This window comes from Squalius cephalus (assembly GCF_949319135.1).
Source record: "Squalius cephalus genome assembly, chromosome: 12".
NCBI lineage: Eukaryota > Metazoa > Chordata > Actinopteri > Cypriniformes > Leuciscidae > Squalius > Squalius cephalus.
Window position 1 is genome coordinate 13,092,679 of NC_137133.1, and position 15,390 is coordinate 13,108,068.

Below are 15,390 nucleotides of genomic sequence, written 5' to 3' on the forward strand. Positions count from 1 at the left end.
AATCACCTTGCTTAAAAGTCATAGTAAAAATTACTCAGAAAAACTTAGAAACATTTGGTTTGATATCTTGCTGTCAATGCACAACCTCACATTCAGCACTGTATCTCATAGTCACTGTATCTTTTTACATTGAATTATCTTCTTTCATACACAATGTGAATAAACGTGAAGAGTGGATGAGAGAGAGAGGTTGTAGGGGGCTCCTCCACATCAGAAAACTCTCACGCTTGGGTGTGTACAAGAGAAAGTTCTGTTTCAGATGCCCCACCCAAAAAGTGATCAGTAACCTGCCCAACCCCCCATGCCCCCCCCCCCTCCCCCCTCCCCCCTCCCCCTCCCCCCTCCCCAAATCATCTACACAAGCATAACTGATCAACAGCTCAGGTCTGAAAGAGAAGAAGGACTGGAGAAGATACAAGAAACAAGGACAGTCCACTTACATCTGATCTACGGCTGTCATGTCTCCCATTTGGCTTGGACGAATATGTTTGGTCCTGCTGCTATGCAGGATTGTGGTGAGTGACACTGAACCAACAGGTGTTTTGGCATCAAATACATTGAATATGCTCAAAAAATGCATTGAATACGCTTTTTTTTTTTTTTTTACTCATTTAAACAAATGTAATTTTTGCAGATAATGTTCTTTGGTTTTAAATGTGCATTATCTTAGCATGAAACATGAAACTGTTTCCACAAAAAAAAAAAATATAATATATTTTTTTTTTTCAAAGCTTTTGTATGAGATTATACCTTGTTAAATGGATAGATTTTGTCTGATCAGTTCTTAAAAGACAAGTCATATATTAATATATTCCTTGATATTAATATATTCCAATGTCATCTTATCCACTGGCAGCGAGAGGTAACTACCACTTATCACGGTTAATATAAAAAAATGCCTGTGGGGAGCATAGTCTCAAGTTTAAACTTGCACTCTTTGCTACAGCAGCAGATTCTTACGATAGACAAAAAGTGAGAGGCATTGCTGTCACCTCAGCAAGTATGTGTACTAGTTCAGTTTACTGTAAAGAGGACAGATTTACAGTACATATGTGTATGTGTGTGTTTATATATATATTGCCATGCTGGCCAGTAATAAATAATTCACAAAAAGCATTTACAAACCTGGAGAGAAAGATCAATGCTTTCACAGAATGCACACTAGTGCTCCAATAGTCCATAATACATTGTTGTTAGTATTCACACACTTGAAAATAGCATTTGGATCTATTTTTATTAACATTAGTTGCCAACCATACACATTTGAAATAGATCAAATTGACATGATTTGTGATGAAAGTCACTAAAATGTATAAAGAAAATTTCCCAAAGATCTTCACTTGAATAGTGGGATTAGAGGTAGTTATTCTTTATACTTAATGACCAGACAGTTTTAGTCTAGTGCAGATAAATAATACATTTTTCATTTATGTAAAAAATAAATAATACTGAATGTATGGTAAACAAAGTAATGTCAGTGCATTGGATATGTACTTAATGTCATACACTCTGAAAAAAATATCAAATTTTTTAGGCATCAAGAGCCAACAGCAGATCTAATCGAAGGAAACGAGAGTGGATTCTTCCACCAACAAGACTGTATGAGAATGTTGACTACACAAAAGAGGAGTATGTGGCAAAAGTAAGTATTTGACATTATTTTTTCATTATTATACATTATTTTATTCTTCTTTTTTTTTTCTGTACACAACCCAAAGTCATATTTTGCTTGCATTGGGTGGTGTTTGAGATCTGGTTCTACTGGTTCTTAAAGCTTTCAAGCTGTTTCAAGCTGCCCTACATACCACTCAGTAGAGTCCCAGTAAAACAAAAGCTGAAAGCATTTAAAAAAATATATATATTTTAGTTATATTTTTTTATATTTGCATACACTTGAATTAAAAGTGCATTCATACAGGGCCGTCGCCAGAACATAAACCCCCGGTTTCACAGAACTCCATTCTTGTTGATGTTGTTGGTCGAAGCTGCGTAAGGCGTTTTGCTTGATAAAAACTGTTGCATGTCACCAACAAAATTAGATTTTGAGATTGTATGCATTATGCAATGTGCGGCTCTACAAAGGAATCACATATGACACAAACCTACGGTACTGTTTACTCTATGACTTGTAGCTTATTATTTATATCTATACATTACGCTACAAACAAATTTCATTTTGTAATTTTAATAAACAACTATTTATTTATTAGTAATAATTATTGAGGTACCTATGTAAGGTTTAGGCACTAAACGTTTTTAATAGTTATAAATATAATTAAGTTCTGTTGTTGGTAATTAGTGCATTAAATATAAATGTTCTGTTAAAAGATAATAATTTAAAAATAACCATTGTAGAGATAATTGTGTGTGTGAGCTTTGCTACTGAATTGTTACAGTAGCCTATCATTGCTTAAAGCTACACTGTGTAACTTTCTTAGTTGATTCTTAGCAAAAAACACTTAGTTCTTTCAAAAATATATGTGCTCATTAATGTATATTTACTTCTTTCAAGTAATAAAGTATTCTCTTAAGTTTATAATCTGCCATTGAAAGTACATACGGGTGAGGGGTTCGTATGCCGGTCGCCATGTTGCCCCTCCATCTTGAAACTACATTAGCCAAAGAGGGACATGCCTGTAAATTCAAGCTTCGCCTTTTGCGTTTTTCACTCAGTGACACCGTGACGAATGCGAGGGGGAGATTACCCGCGAGCTCGCGAGTGCCGGCAGATTTGAAAGATAGTGTGGTGTGTGTGTGTGTGTGTGTGTGCGTGCGTGCGTGCGTGCGTACTCACATTTGAAAGAGAGAATTAAAACGTCAACGCGACAGACAAATCAGCAAGACCATAGTCAATATTGGAGTAACTCTTCCCAGATGGAAAGAGCTCATGAGGAGAAAAGATTTTAAAACGGACGCCGAGGTTGCCTGCTTTCTTCTCGACAGGTAATTCAGCCTGTTGTAATTCATTTGTGTAAATTCGAAGTTTTATAGTTGCTTGTCTAACCATAGCATGGTTGTGCATAACGGAACGACCTCTAGTATAACTTCATCCTCGCGTCAATGGGGAAAAAGTATTGTTTACCTTGTAACATAAATCTGTGCTGCGACAGATCACAGGTAATGAATAGTTTTAAAGGTGCAATTTTTTAAGCTATATAAAAAAAGGACACTGTAAATTTTAGTTATTTTTAATTGCTTTTACTTTGTACACATTGTAACATTAGCCTAATCTGATTATGCTGGGATAGCCGATTCCAAGGGTGACGTTTACCTCCTGACATCTGTCCTGTAGTTTTATTCATTTTAGACATATTGTTTATTATTGTCATGGACGAAGTGATAACTGGAAGCCATGTTAATCTTGGAATAATACGGCCACCGTAGGAGTTAAAACGCTCTCGGAATTGAGAGGAACAGAAACTAATTTTCACTGGGTAGTCATATACAATTTCACTGCTAGATGGGGGTAAACATCACACAGTGTAGCTTTAAAGCTTGATGGCCAGATCAATGCATTTAAGATACTTTGTTCTCATTAGGAAAATTTGTTGCATGATATTGCAAACCAAATGTCCTTTCTTTATCAATGGACCTGCATGTATACATATATCTGCAGAGCATGAAATGGTATTGCAGTCTTTTCCTCCCTGTCTTCTGAGTGAAACTTCTCAAAACAAGAAGAAATGTTGTGCGGGACTTGATTTTGTCAATCGGGAATTGATTGTGGTTTGCTATTGCTGTGATCTCCAGTGAGTAGATGTGTTCGAAAAGCGCAATGCTAGCTAACGCCGAGGTACACAGGGAAGAAGACAAGAGCCAGTTTTTTAATGGATTTCAATAGAGGAGAGGCTTCAGCCCATTAAACATTACTTTTGGATTTATCTGTTTTTAGAGTTTGCACAGGGACATTTTTTAATATATATAAGATAAGTCACGGACAATTGCACGACATGATTCAGTACTATAGGGGACTTCTCTTTCATTTCTATGCTATCTGCAAACAGTGATTGACTGTCAAACAACTATGTAGCCTACAAAATTCGAAGTCAAGGCTGTAATGTGATTGGTTATCAACCCAGACAGCAACATATTGTCGGCCCAGATCCGACCAGATCGAGCCAAGGACCCTCATCTTCCAATAATAAGACCATCTCAGACGGTACTTTGATGTCATACATTGATCGGTCTGCGCAGCGCCACTTCAAGTGGAACATAATGGGGCTGCGTTTGAGTTCAATTTTTTATGCCCTTCCTTCGCTAACTTCCCTCCGTCTCATTCACACGGATGTATGTCATTTCACGAGTGCCCACTACTGGTGTAACAGGTTCGCGTTTAAAGGAGACATATCATGCTTTTAAATTGTTCCTTTTTACATATAAATCATACATTTGTGGTCTATATAAAGCGGAACTGCAATGCTTGGGTCTGAATTCCTCATTATTATAGCTCCACGGGCCCCTTTTTTACCCCTTTTCTAAGGTGCTTCTGAGAGCAACTCGTTTTGGTGCGGTCTCTTTAAATACAATTGAGACACTTCATACCCCGCCCCCTCTCCAGGTTGCAGAGGTTCAACTCCACCCCGTTCGGCCATTTTTGTAGTCTGATAGCAGAGATAGGATTATCTAGCGGCACAGAAACTTTTTATTCACACGTTATTAACAAAATGTCAACAACGGAAGACTTGTCCAGCCAGCCTTAGATGTTCGAGCCAGAGTCGGAGCCGGAGCGAAATGAAAATGAAGACGACGAACCTGCAGAACAACGTCTTCATATGGATGTATCGCAATGGTGTGTTACTGTATTTACACATGAAACTTTGGTCTTCCGACCTTTTACCACCGTGTCGATTTATTTTGATTAATATGTGCGAGGGAGAGAGAGCAAGACAGCGTCTAGTTTGGAGACGGTGATGTCTTGTTTACACTTTCGCCGGGCTCCGAGAGAGAGTGCGAGCGCGCGCGAGACCGGGTCTCTCTCTCTCTCTGCTCGTTCTTTCAGTTAAACATGCGCCACAAGCGCGGCAGTTCATCTACATTAGACGGTGTAATGAAGCGTGTGGGTTACTACATCCAACAACCGATCATTTTAACTTACCCTCTCGTAACTTCTGCATCCTTTAGCTTGGACTACAAAATTGCAGCGAGAAATAATAATGGCGGATCGCTCGAAGTGTTGGGCCGGAAGTCAATGTCCTTATTTGGCAGTTCCGCTGCAAATACTGTGACGTGATAGATCACAAAACGTCATAGATAACAGAAAAATCGGAACAGGTTGAAAAATATGACCAAAACAGAATATAAAGATATCAACGAAGCACCTGAAGAGAATAATTTCATCTTTTCTGTACTTCTAAACACTCCAAATATACAACAAAATGCATTTAAGGGCTAAAAAAGTGCATTTAGCATGATATGTCCCCTTTAAAGTCTGTGTAGAGAGAACGGTGTCATCTTAGCGGCCCCTAATTTAATAACAAATCGTTGCGACGGAAGCGAGTCAATCAAAACTAACTTTAGCTGGAAAATAACTTCATTAAAGAACCACTATAAAGCCAAAACAATCTCTATTACCTTAAATTATACGTTTATCTCTGTAAAGCTGCTTTGAAACAACCTACATTGTTAAAAGCGCTATATAAATGAAGATGACTTGACTTGACTTAATCCTTACAGTGTTTAAATGGAACACTTGCCCTGATCAATTGGAATCTGATATGAAGCTGTATTGTTTTATAGTGTTGTTTTTTTGTTTTATGCATAGGCCTGCATGTATGCTTGTGCTGTTTTTATATAAACAATAGCCTATTAAATATGTATATATTTATATCAAATATAAAATATTAAAAATCTACTAACGAAAATGATAACAATACAATAAACTATTACTGTGTACAAAACAGTCAGCTTAAGGCTACTAATAAAATGCGGTAAATAAAGCGTGATCCGCTGTGATGTCACAATCATGTTGCATTACGGTCAGATCTGCCTGAACTGTACATATTCAGTAGACTTGCTCCCTCGATCAAAATGAGGGTCTACTTCATTCATCCACTTGACGAAGTTAAACGCACTCCAAAATGGTGGTCGGCACGGTGGCATGGAAGTTTGAGTGCATAAGCCCGATTCGGACGGCATTAGTTTAACAAGGGTAGATGGAGTAATATAATTTTACCACAGGATGTATGTAATATTAATGGCCAATTGGCACGGGACAATTAAGATATCTCAGTAAAACTAGCAGAAGTGGGAGGGGTAACTCGATTTATGCACCGGCATCACCCTGTCTTCATGTGCATATTACGTGCTTACATCCTGTGCGTAAACACAAATAACCTATATTTATAAAACAGTTAGGTGCGGTCGAACAATGTTTTAATAAAATTCAGATTGGATTATGTTGGTAATAGGCACTTAACGCAAAAAGAAGTTTCTTGCCTCTAATAGCCTATACGTGCTTTCGACCTTCTCTTTGATCTGAATGGCATGTGCAAAACACAGTTTTGCCACAGATTTGTCCCAGCGTCTAACTGAATGCTTTTTCAAGCGCCTCCATACTAGAAAAAAGAAAAACTTTTAAACAGGAAATGATGGAATATTGACATACAGCGGGTCTATTCGCATGGGATTAGTATTACATGAGGCCATTTTTCCGGACCTTTTTACAGAAGGTAAAAGTCGGTGTAATTTTATACTGACATTGTCCGTAATGATTAGGCCTACTGAGATGGCACATTCGGACGGGACTAAAATCACTGAGAAGCTCTGGAAATAATTACTTTACCCCACCACTCCACGTTAAACTAGTTCCATCCGAATAGGGCTAAAAATTGGAGTTAAACGCACCACTAGTTTCAGGTTGTCCTTCCCTCGCGCCATTAAACACATCATCAGAGAAGAGATGACGCTGCAAGAGGGAGGGGAAGTTATTTTGATTAAAGGTTATGAGGACACATGAATAATACTTTTTTTAAAAAGATGTGCAAAAATAAATATTTTTTAATAAATACAGCAATATTGGTTTTTAATAAATAAAATTTTGATTTTTGCTAATGTGACCATTTTTACAGTCACACATTTTAATACTCAGTATTCACGATCTTGATCTTTTTCTTTTTTTTAGATCCGGTCTGATAAAGATATTAACTGGCAGATGGTGGAATATGGACTAACAGGTCATGGTGCTGACAAGCCACCATATAATTTGTTTGTAATCAATCCTGAGAATGGCTTTGTTAGGGTCACCGGTCTGCTGGACAGAGAGAAAACATCCTTATACAATGTGAGTTGTGCCCCAGGTTTGGGTAATTCATGATGATGAATGATGATTGACATAATGACTGCAATATGAGTCCTTAAAAAACATATTTTCTTTTTATTTCTCTTATATAGCTGACTGGCATAGCAAGATTTCGTAACGGATCAATAGCTGAAGAAAACATTGAGCTGAAGATTAAAGTTGAGGATAAGAATGATAACACACCCATATTCAAATTACAAAGGGGATCTGTGAAGGAAAGCAGCAAGATTGGTGGGTTGTGTTAATTTCTTACCACATCATTCTTACTTTTTTCCTAATCAACTGTAGCAGTTTTCCAACTTTCTTAACTACACACAGCTTTCTCTGTTCTACAGGCTAAAAGGTTATAAATTAAAAACATAATATTTGATACATAGGTTAGCCTAAAATAGCACACGTTTTGATGATGTTTATAGGTTACTGCTTCAATAATAACTTTTTTTAAGCGAGTCTCATTGTGTTTTAACTAGGGCTGGGCAAAAAAATATCGATTTCTCGATTTTAATCGATTCTCATTTTTACGAAACGATATCGATTCTTAAATCCCAAGAATCGATTAGTCATCCTGTTTTCAGTTGATTAATGAGTGGAACATTGTTGCGGGCATCCAATCTAATAAATCGCAATCATCTTTGTGCTTTGTTATTATTGATATGAAACAAAGTCTCAGATTTCACATTACGTCCATTTTCTTACGAAATTCAAAAACATAATTACCGTTTTGGCGCTGTGGCGTGAGATTGCTCTGGCGCAGCTCAGCTCAAGAGAAGCAGCGCGGAGCGCACGTGATCTTCTCTTCCGCCTTAAAGGGATACTCCACTTTTTTCGGAAATATACTCATTTTACAACTCCCCCAGAGTTAAACAGTTGAGTTTTACCGTTTTAGAATCCATTCAGCCAAACTCCGGTTCTGACGGTACCACTTTTAGCATAGCTTAGCATAGTTCATTGATTCTGATGAGTCCAATAGCATTTCTTTCAAAATGACCAAAGAGTTTCAATATTTTTCCTATTTAAAACTTGACTCCTCTGTAGTTAAACCGTGTACTAAGATCGACGGAAAATGAAAAGTTGCGATTTTCTAAGCCTATATGGCTAGGAACTACTCTCATTCCGGCGTAATAATCAAGGAACTTTGCTGCCGTACCATGGGTGCAGCAGGCGTAATGATATGACGCAGCGCCTGAAAATAGTCCCCAGCTCGGTAACTTCTTCCAACGTGACCGGGACTAAGTTTGTCTAACCTATTAGAACTATTTTCAGGCGCTGCGTCATATCATTACGCCTGCTGCACCCATGGTACGGCAGCAAAGTTCCTTGATTATTACGCCGGAATGAGAGTAGTTCCTAGCCATATAGGCTTAGAAAATCGCAACTTTTCATTTTCCGTCGATCTTAGTACACGGTTTAACTACAGAGGAGTCAAGTTTTAAATAGGAAAAATATTGAAACTCTTTGGTCATTTTGAAAGAAATGCTATTGGACTCATCAGAATCAATGAACTATGCTAAGCTATGCTAAAAGTGGTACCGTCAGAACCGGAGTTCGGCTGAATGGATTCTAAAACGGTAAAACTCAACTGTTTAACTCTGGGGGAGTTGTAAAATGAGTATATTTCCGAAAAAAGTGGAGTATCCCTTTAATAATACCAGTTACAGCGCGAAATAAACATGAATGAGCATCTGAAAGTGTGTTAAAAGATAAGAGTACAACTTATCGAAGTCCGTATCATGTCACATGGAATCGCTCAATCACTGTTTCAACCGTGGAAAGACGTTAGTAAACAATGTCATGTAACGTCACATTTACCTCAGAAAAACCATATATCCATCCAGTGACCATAAACTCGTTAGTCAGCTAGAAAAATTTACTCTAGAGAGGAGCATTTTGTTAAATATATGCACCATATTACATTCATTATAATGTTTAATGTTCTTCAATATTTAATGCATGTTTGAATAAATCTGGAAAGTTTTTTATGACAGCCACCATTTAAATTTTTATATAATTTCATATAACTTTATTATTATAAAAATAAATAAAAGTGTATTTTTAAGTGTTTGTATACAATAAATTTTTACCTTCAATATTATAGTTGGCTAATGAAGCCTATAGGCTACAACTGACTCCCAGTTACAATAATAGTTAAGAGATTTGTTTTCCTTGAGAAAATTTGCAATGTATTGTACCTGATATCCAAAATAATCGATATTGAATCGAATCGAATCGTAATCGAATCGAATTGCAAGCTTGTGAATCGAAATTGAATCGAATTGTGAAATTTGTGTCAATACCCAGCCCTAGTTTTAACATTATCATACACTCCCCTAAATACTTAACATAAATGACACTTTTTTTGTCAACATAAATGACACTTTTTTTGTCAACGATCTTATAAAACTACAGGAACACCTGTCATGCAGATAACAGCTACTGATGCGGACGAGCCAGGCACTATCAATTCCAAGATAGCATACAGTATAATAAATCAAACACCAGCGGAATCCAAATATATGTTCTCCATTGATAAAGCAACCGGGAAAGTCTATGTGAAGGAGAAAACCCTGGATCGAGAGGTAACTGATATGAAAACTGGCACTGCATAACATTGAAACTGCATGATCATTTAAATTGAGGTTTTTGGCCAATTCTCTTTTACAGAGACACAACACATATACTTTAATAGTTCAGGGAGTTGATATGAATGGAGCTCCATCTGGCAACACAGGAACAGGCACTGTGCAAATTCATATTTTGGACATAAACGACAATGTTCCCACTCTTGAGAAAGAACATGTAAGATCTTAAAATAACCTTGCCTGCAAGCTGTGAAAGCCAGAATGGCACATAAATGTTTTTTTTGTTTTTTTGTGCTATAGTATCAGTCAGTGTCTTTCCTCTGTTAGTATTCAGGCAGTGTTGATGAAGGTCTGACTGATGTGGTTGTCATGAGAATTAAAGCCCTGGACAAAGATCTGGAATTCACTGATAACTGGCTGGCAGTGTTTGATATTCATAAAGGAAATGAAGACGATCTCTTCACTATTGAAACAGACCCTAAAACGAATGAGGGAATTCTAAAACTTGTCAAGGTAAATGATTTTTCTTTACTTTTCATATTAGGCTATATGATTTGTTGAGGGGTCAATGACTTGACACTCGTTTGTTTTGTTTTGTGCTAGCTCTTAATTCATTGAAAAATACATTACAAATGCAATTCATACATTAGTTCAATACACCTCTTCTAATAATGTTTTTAATTATTTCATTATTATTATTATTATGGTATTATTATGATTTTATTATGAAGTTAAAACGTGTCAGGGTGGAACAACTGTCCTGATATCATAATAAAGAAAAATCTATATATCTATATCTATATCTATATCTTTATCTATATCTATATATATATATCTTAAAAAAGTTACCATCACATATCTAAGGAAAATATGTTATTACATTTTCTTGATGGTTATACCACGTAATTTTCAGAGTCATTAAATTGAACCTTTTCTTCAAATTTGTTTTTCAAAACCATTTTCAAGTTTTTTAAGAACTTGGCACATACATTTTAAACTAGATTTTAAAAAGATTGTTATTTTTCTTGTATGTCATCAGCGTTGAGACATATCATATTTATATCCTTTTTTCTTGTCCATGTCTACATCTGAAGCCTGTTGATTTTGAAAAGATCAAAGAATTGGACCTCAGCTTGGTTATATCAAATGTTGCTCCTTTTATAAACGGAAGTGCTTTAGAGCTGGACGTTAATCTGGACAGGGATGGAGTAGGACCTGGAGCGGGAATGGGAGCAGGAGCAGGTGCAGGGGCCGGGATGGGAACAGGATTGGGAGTGGGGTTAGGAGTAGGGTTAGATGTGGGAGTAGGTGCTGGACTGGATGCAGGACTGGATGCAGGAGTGGATTTGGGTGCTGGATTGGATGTAGATGCTGGACTGGATTCTGGATTGGGTCTGGGTGCTGGCGTGGACGTCGGAGTGGATGCAGGTGGTAATACTGGACTTAAACCTGATGGTAAGCCTGGAGCCAAACCTGGCCCCTCACCTGGTGTCAAGCCTGGATCTAAACCAGGAGCAAAACCTGGCACTAAACCTTCTGGCAAACCTGGATCTGAGCCTGATAAAAAACCAGCTGGGAAAGGTTACCCAGTTAAGATCAGTGTAAACAACCTACCTGATGGCCCTAGCTTCTCACCTTCTTTAAAAGACTTCCCAGTGTCAGAAGATCCAGAAAATGAAGATTTCCCAATAGTGCTGGGCACCTTCGCTGCTTTGGATGGTGACACTGGAGAACCAGCTGAAAATGTGAGGTGAGCTTTGATACCAAGTTCACAAAGTAATGAATTGTATTATAAAGTGTACAGCTAGTTGTTATATTAATATTAATTATAGTAATGCTTTGATATTACTTTTTAATATTGAATTATAGTCATTGATTAGATTTGTAAATAATGATATATATTATCGATTTCTATCATTGTTATTATTGATGCATATTATCAAAAGCAGTATCGTTGTTTATATGGGGGCCTAATAATATTTGATCCACTATGTTCATGTCATTGTTTTGATCATTAATTGAATACCCAGGTATGCTAAAGGTCATGATCCCGATAACTGGTTAACCATTGATGAGGAAACTGCTGAGATTAAACTGACGAAGGTTCCTGATCGAGAATCAAAGTTCTTGGTAAATGGAACCTACTTTGCAAAGATTATCTGCATGACTCAAGGCAAGCATCTTTTTTCATAGGTTATTTGCATAGGATATTTTTTCAAAGAGTTAGGATAAGGGTTAGCCTACTGAGGTCGAAAAAAAAATTCTGAAATGATTTTGACCTCCAACCTTGTCAGAAAGCCAAGTATTTATGTTCAAAAAAGCAGAACCTGTTAAACTACTTTCGAAAGAATGTCGGAAAGTGTTCGGACTGCAAGTCCAGAATGGGTGGGTTTGTAATACTGAAGGCTGTTAAATGGGTATTTTTCTTTCAACATTTTTAGATGTGCCATCTAAGACAGCTACTGGGACAATAGCATTAAAGGTGGAGGACTCAAATGACCACTGCCCCACACTGACCAGCACCTATCATCAAACTTGCGACAATAATAAAGTGATAAATGTCACGGCTTTCGATGAGGACGCTGATCCAAATGGTGCACCTTACCAGTTTGTTCTGATAGAAGAGGAGAGTGTGGGAAAATGGCAGATGGTGCCTATAAACGGTAAAGACAAAGCAGGTTTAGTTACTTAAAACACTCTAGACTAGACAAACTCGAATGCAGTTTATACGAGTTATACCTGAGTGTAATTATCTCTTATTTGTAGGAACAACTGTGAGCTTTCATGCACAGGAGGCTTTGTGGCGAGGCATCTATGAGCTGACAGTGAAGATCACTGATGCTCAGGGTCTGTCCTGTCCAGACAGCCAAAAGTTTGAGGTAGAAGTGTGCACCTGTGAGAAAAAGGGCTCATGTGGGCCGAGGCTAGCCGCACAACGTGGCTTCCCGTTGAAAATAGGAGCACCAGCCATTGGCTTTTTCCTCAGCGGCGCGGCTTTGCTCCTGTGTGAGTTATCCGTGGACTGTGCGCAACACATTTGTACAGCTTGTCATCCTTATAGAGATTATAATACAAACTCTGTGTTGCTTGCATTTTCAGTGGTACCTTTCTTACTGATCTTCTGTCAGTGTGGGACTGTGAGCAAGTTCACAGAGTTGCCCTTTGACGCTAAAGAACATCTTATTTCATATCACACTGAAGGCATAGGGGAGGACAAGGTAAGAAAAGGCAATTAACTCAGATGCAAATGTAAAATTAGAACTTGAGTTTATATCATAAAACACAGTTTACAACATGTGGACATGATTTTGTATATAGGAGGTTCCTCTTCTCAGCAGCCCTGTTACTACAATAGATCAAAAACAACTGTTCCAGGATGTCAAGGTTTCCAACACTGTATCCACAATGGCCTTTCAAGCTAGTGTTGCTAATGACAGCAGAAAGTTCAACCATGAAATAAACGATGGGCTTACAGAAACTGAAAGCAGGTTTCGGTACCGGAAAAACACCCTTTCAAAGGCCAACCAGCGCAACAGTGATCTCTATTCTGCATCATTCGTACATGAAAAACAGGACATTTATGCAGATATGGCAGTGGGAGATGAATTCCTGAATGAATACTTCTCTCAGGTATGAGGATGTAGCATCTTATTATTCAAATTTAAATTAATGTAATAACAATTGTGATCATGATTTCGCTGCATAGCGTTTGTATGACTATTCTGTGGAAAATAAGTGAATGTTTTTAAAGAATACCTTGGCAAATTTTTTTAACATAATGAAAGTGAATGAGGACTAGGGCTGTCAAGCTTCAAAATGGCAAATCATACACCATAAACGTATCATAAAAAGGGTCCATATGACTATATTCCATGCATTATTATTTACTTAGCATCTTGACATCCGTCCTAGCTCTTCTTGGCATGTTTATGAATGAAGTAGCAATGTCCGTGTAACAGAGTTTGTTGATAAGGGAAGAAGGAGGCAGGAACCGGCGAACGATCAAACACACAACTTTCATCACAAAATAAACAAACACAAAACGAAAGTAAAGCAATAGTCCAGGTCTGGTCCTCTCTGGTCGCTCCTCCTTTTATGCTTCCGAAGCTCCTCCATGAGAAACTCAAAAACGGTGCGGATTATCAATCGCTCCACCGACCTCACCCCGTTCTTACAGTCCTGCTTGCCACAGTCCGATTCATGACCGAAGCATACTTTTGAGTTAAACCTTTTCAATTAATCAGTTGACCCAATTGACCAAGCAAGTCGGAATGATTCATTCTTAGTTGGTTTTAAGTCAACTCACTGAATCAGTGATTTCATGGCAGCATTTGGCTCGGAAGGTTATCTACATTCATCACACAAATCTGTCGTGTGACTTTGAAAAACTTGGAATATAAGTTATTTTAACCATTTTTGCAACAATTTGATAGCGCTTTTGCAATCTTTTTGCAGTTTGACAACCCCAGCCTCATTTACTTATATTATATTGAAAAGAGTGGCCAAGATATTCTTAAAACATTCACTTTTTGTGTTTGGAATGACATATGGGTAAATAAATGATGCCAGAATTTTCTTTTCTTTATTGCAGAAAGCAAGCTGTGCTGCAGCGAAACCTGCCCCAATAGACGGTCTTCTGGATTACAAGTACGAGGGTCAAGGCACCCCTGCTGGCTCTGTTGGATGTTGCAGCCTCCTTGAGTCTGACGATGACCTGGAGTTCCTTAACAATCTGGGGTCAAAGTTCCTTACATTAGCGGATATATGCCATCCTCCAAAGCCTTGCCTACCCCCTCCCAAAACTGAGCAAGTAGTCAAATCGGATGAAACCAGCTACAAAAGCGAGAGCACTGTCAGCACTAGCACCATCCAGGTTACCAAAAAGACTCAACCTCCACAACAGGTACAACAAAGCTCTGTTACCAGAGTTGAGACGGTTAATAAATCAGCCATGCTTCCAAGTGCCAAAGCAAGCCAGACACTATTCGTGCAACAGCAGCCTGTATTCTACCTGGTGGAGCAGCAAATGCCAAACACAGTTTTTGTTGAGAGTCCCACTCAGGGTTTGTATGTAATAGATGGCAACCATGGGACGGAAGGTTTGATACTCCAAGGCAGAAACGTTTCACAGGCGACTCTGAGCCAAGGACAACAGGCAATGTATGTGATAAATGAAGCCCCTGTAGCTGCTCATCAGCCGATTCAGTTGCAAACGGAAGTACAGGAACATGAGGCAGTGCTGGGATTTAGCCCCGTCTCATCTCCCATCGGAGCGCCTGGAGGTGTACTGCTGATGGAGACCCATTTTCACGAGAAAGCAGTGCAAAGGGAAACCAGAAGACCACCATTGTTGCTTGCTGATGTTCCAGCACTGGCCAAAAAACATAAAAAGAAAACACCATCTGAGCCGCTAGGTACTAAAGTAGTGGAGGCCAAACTAAAAGATACTGCGTCATCTAAACAGATATAAGGGACATCCAATAAGACAAGCATCTATGACAGAGTCCAAAATTA

General features: G+C 38.2%; 1 protein-coding gene across 1 annotated transcript; it reads left to right on the forward strand.

Moving 5' to 3' along the window:
* Positions 1 to 458: 458 nt before the first annotated feature.
* LOC307168818 (desmoglein-2.1) lies at positions 459 to 15,390 on the forward strand (the record flags this gene model as incomplete). Its single annotated transcript, XM_079889078.1, has 14 exons — positions 459 to 515; positions 1,535 to 1,642; positions 7,121 to 7,279; positions 7,390 to 7,528; positions 9,704 to 9,873; positions 9,959 to 10,093; positions 10,204 to 10,389; positions 10,971 to 11,626; positions 11,907 to 12,049; positions 12,318 to 12,539; positions 12,643 to 12,882; positions 12,976 to 13,094; positions 13,195 to 13,506; positions 14,468 to 15,390. 14 exons carry the CDS (start codon positions 459 to 461, stop codon positions 15,344 to 15,346), a joined length of 3,525 nt encoding a protein of 1,174 aa, XP_079745204.1. The 3' UTR covers positions 15,347 to 15,390.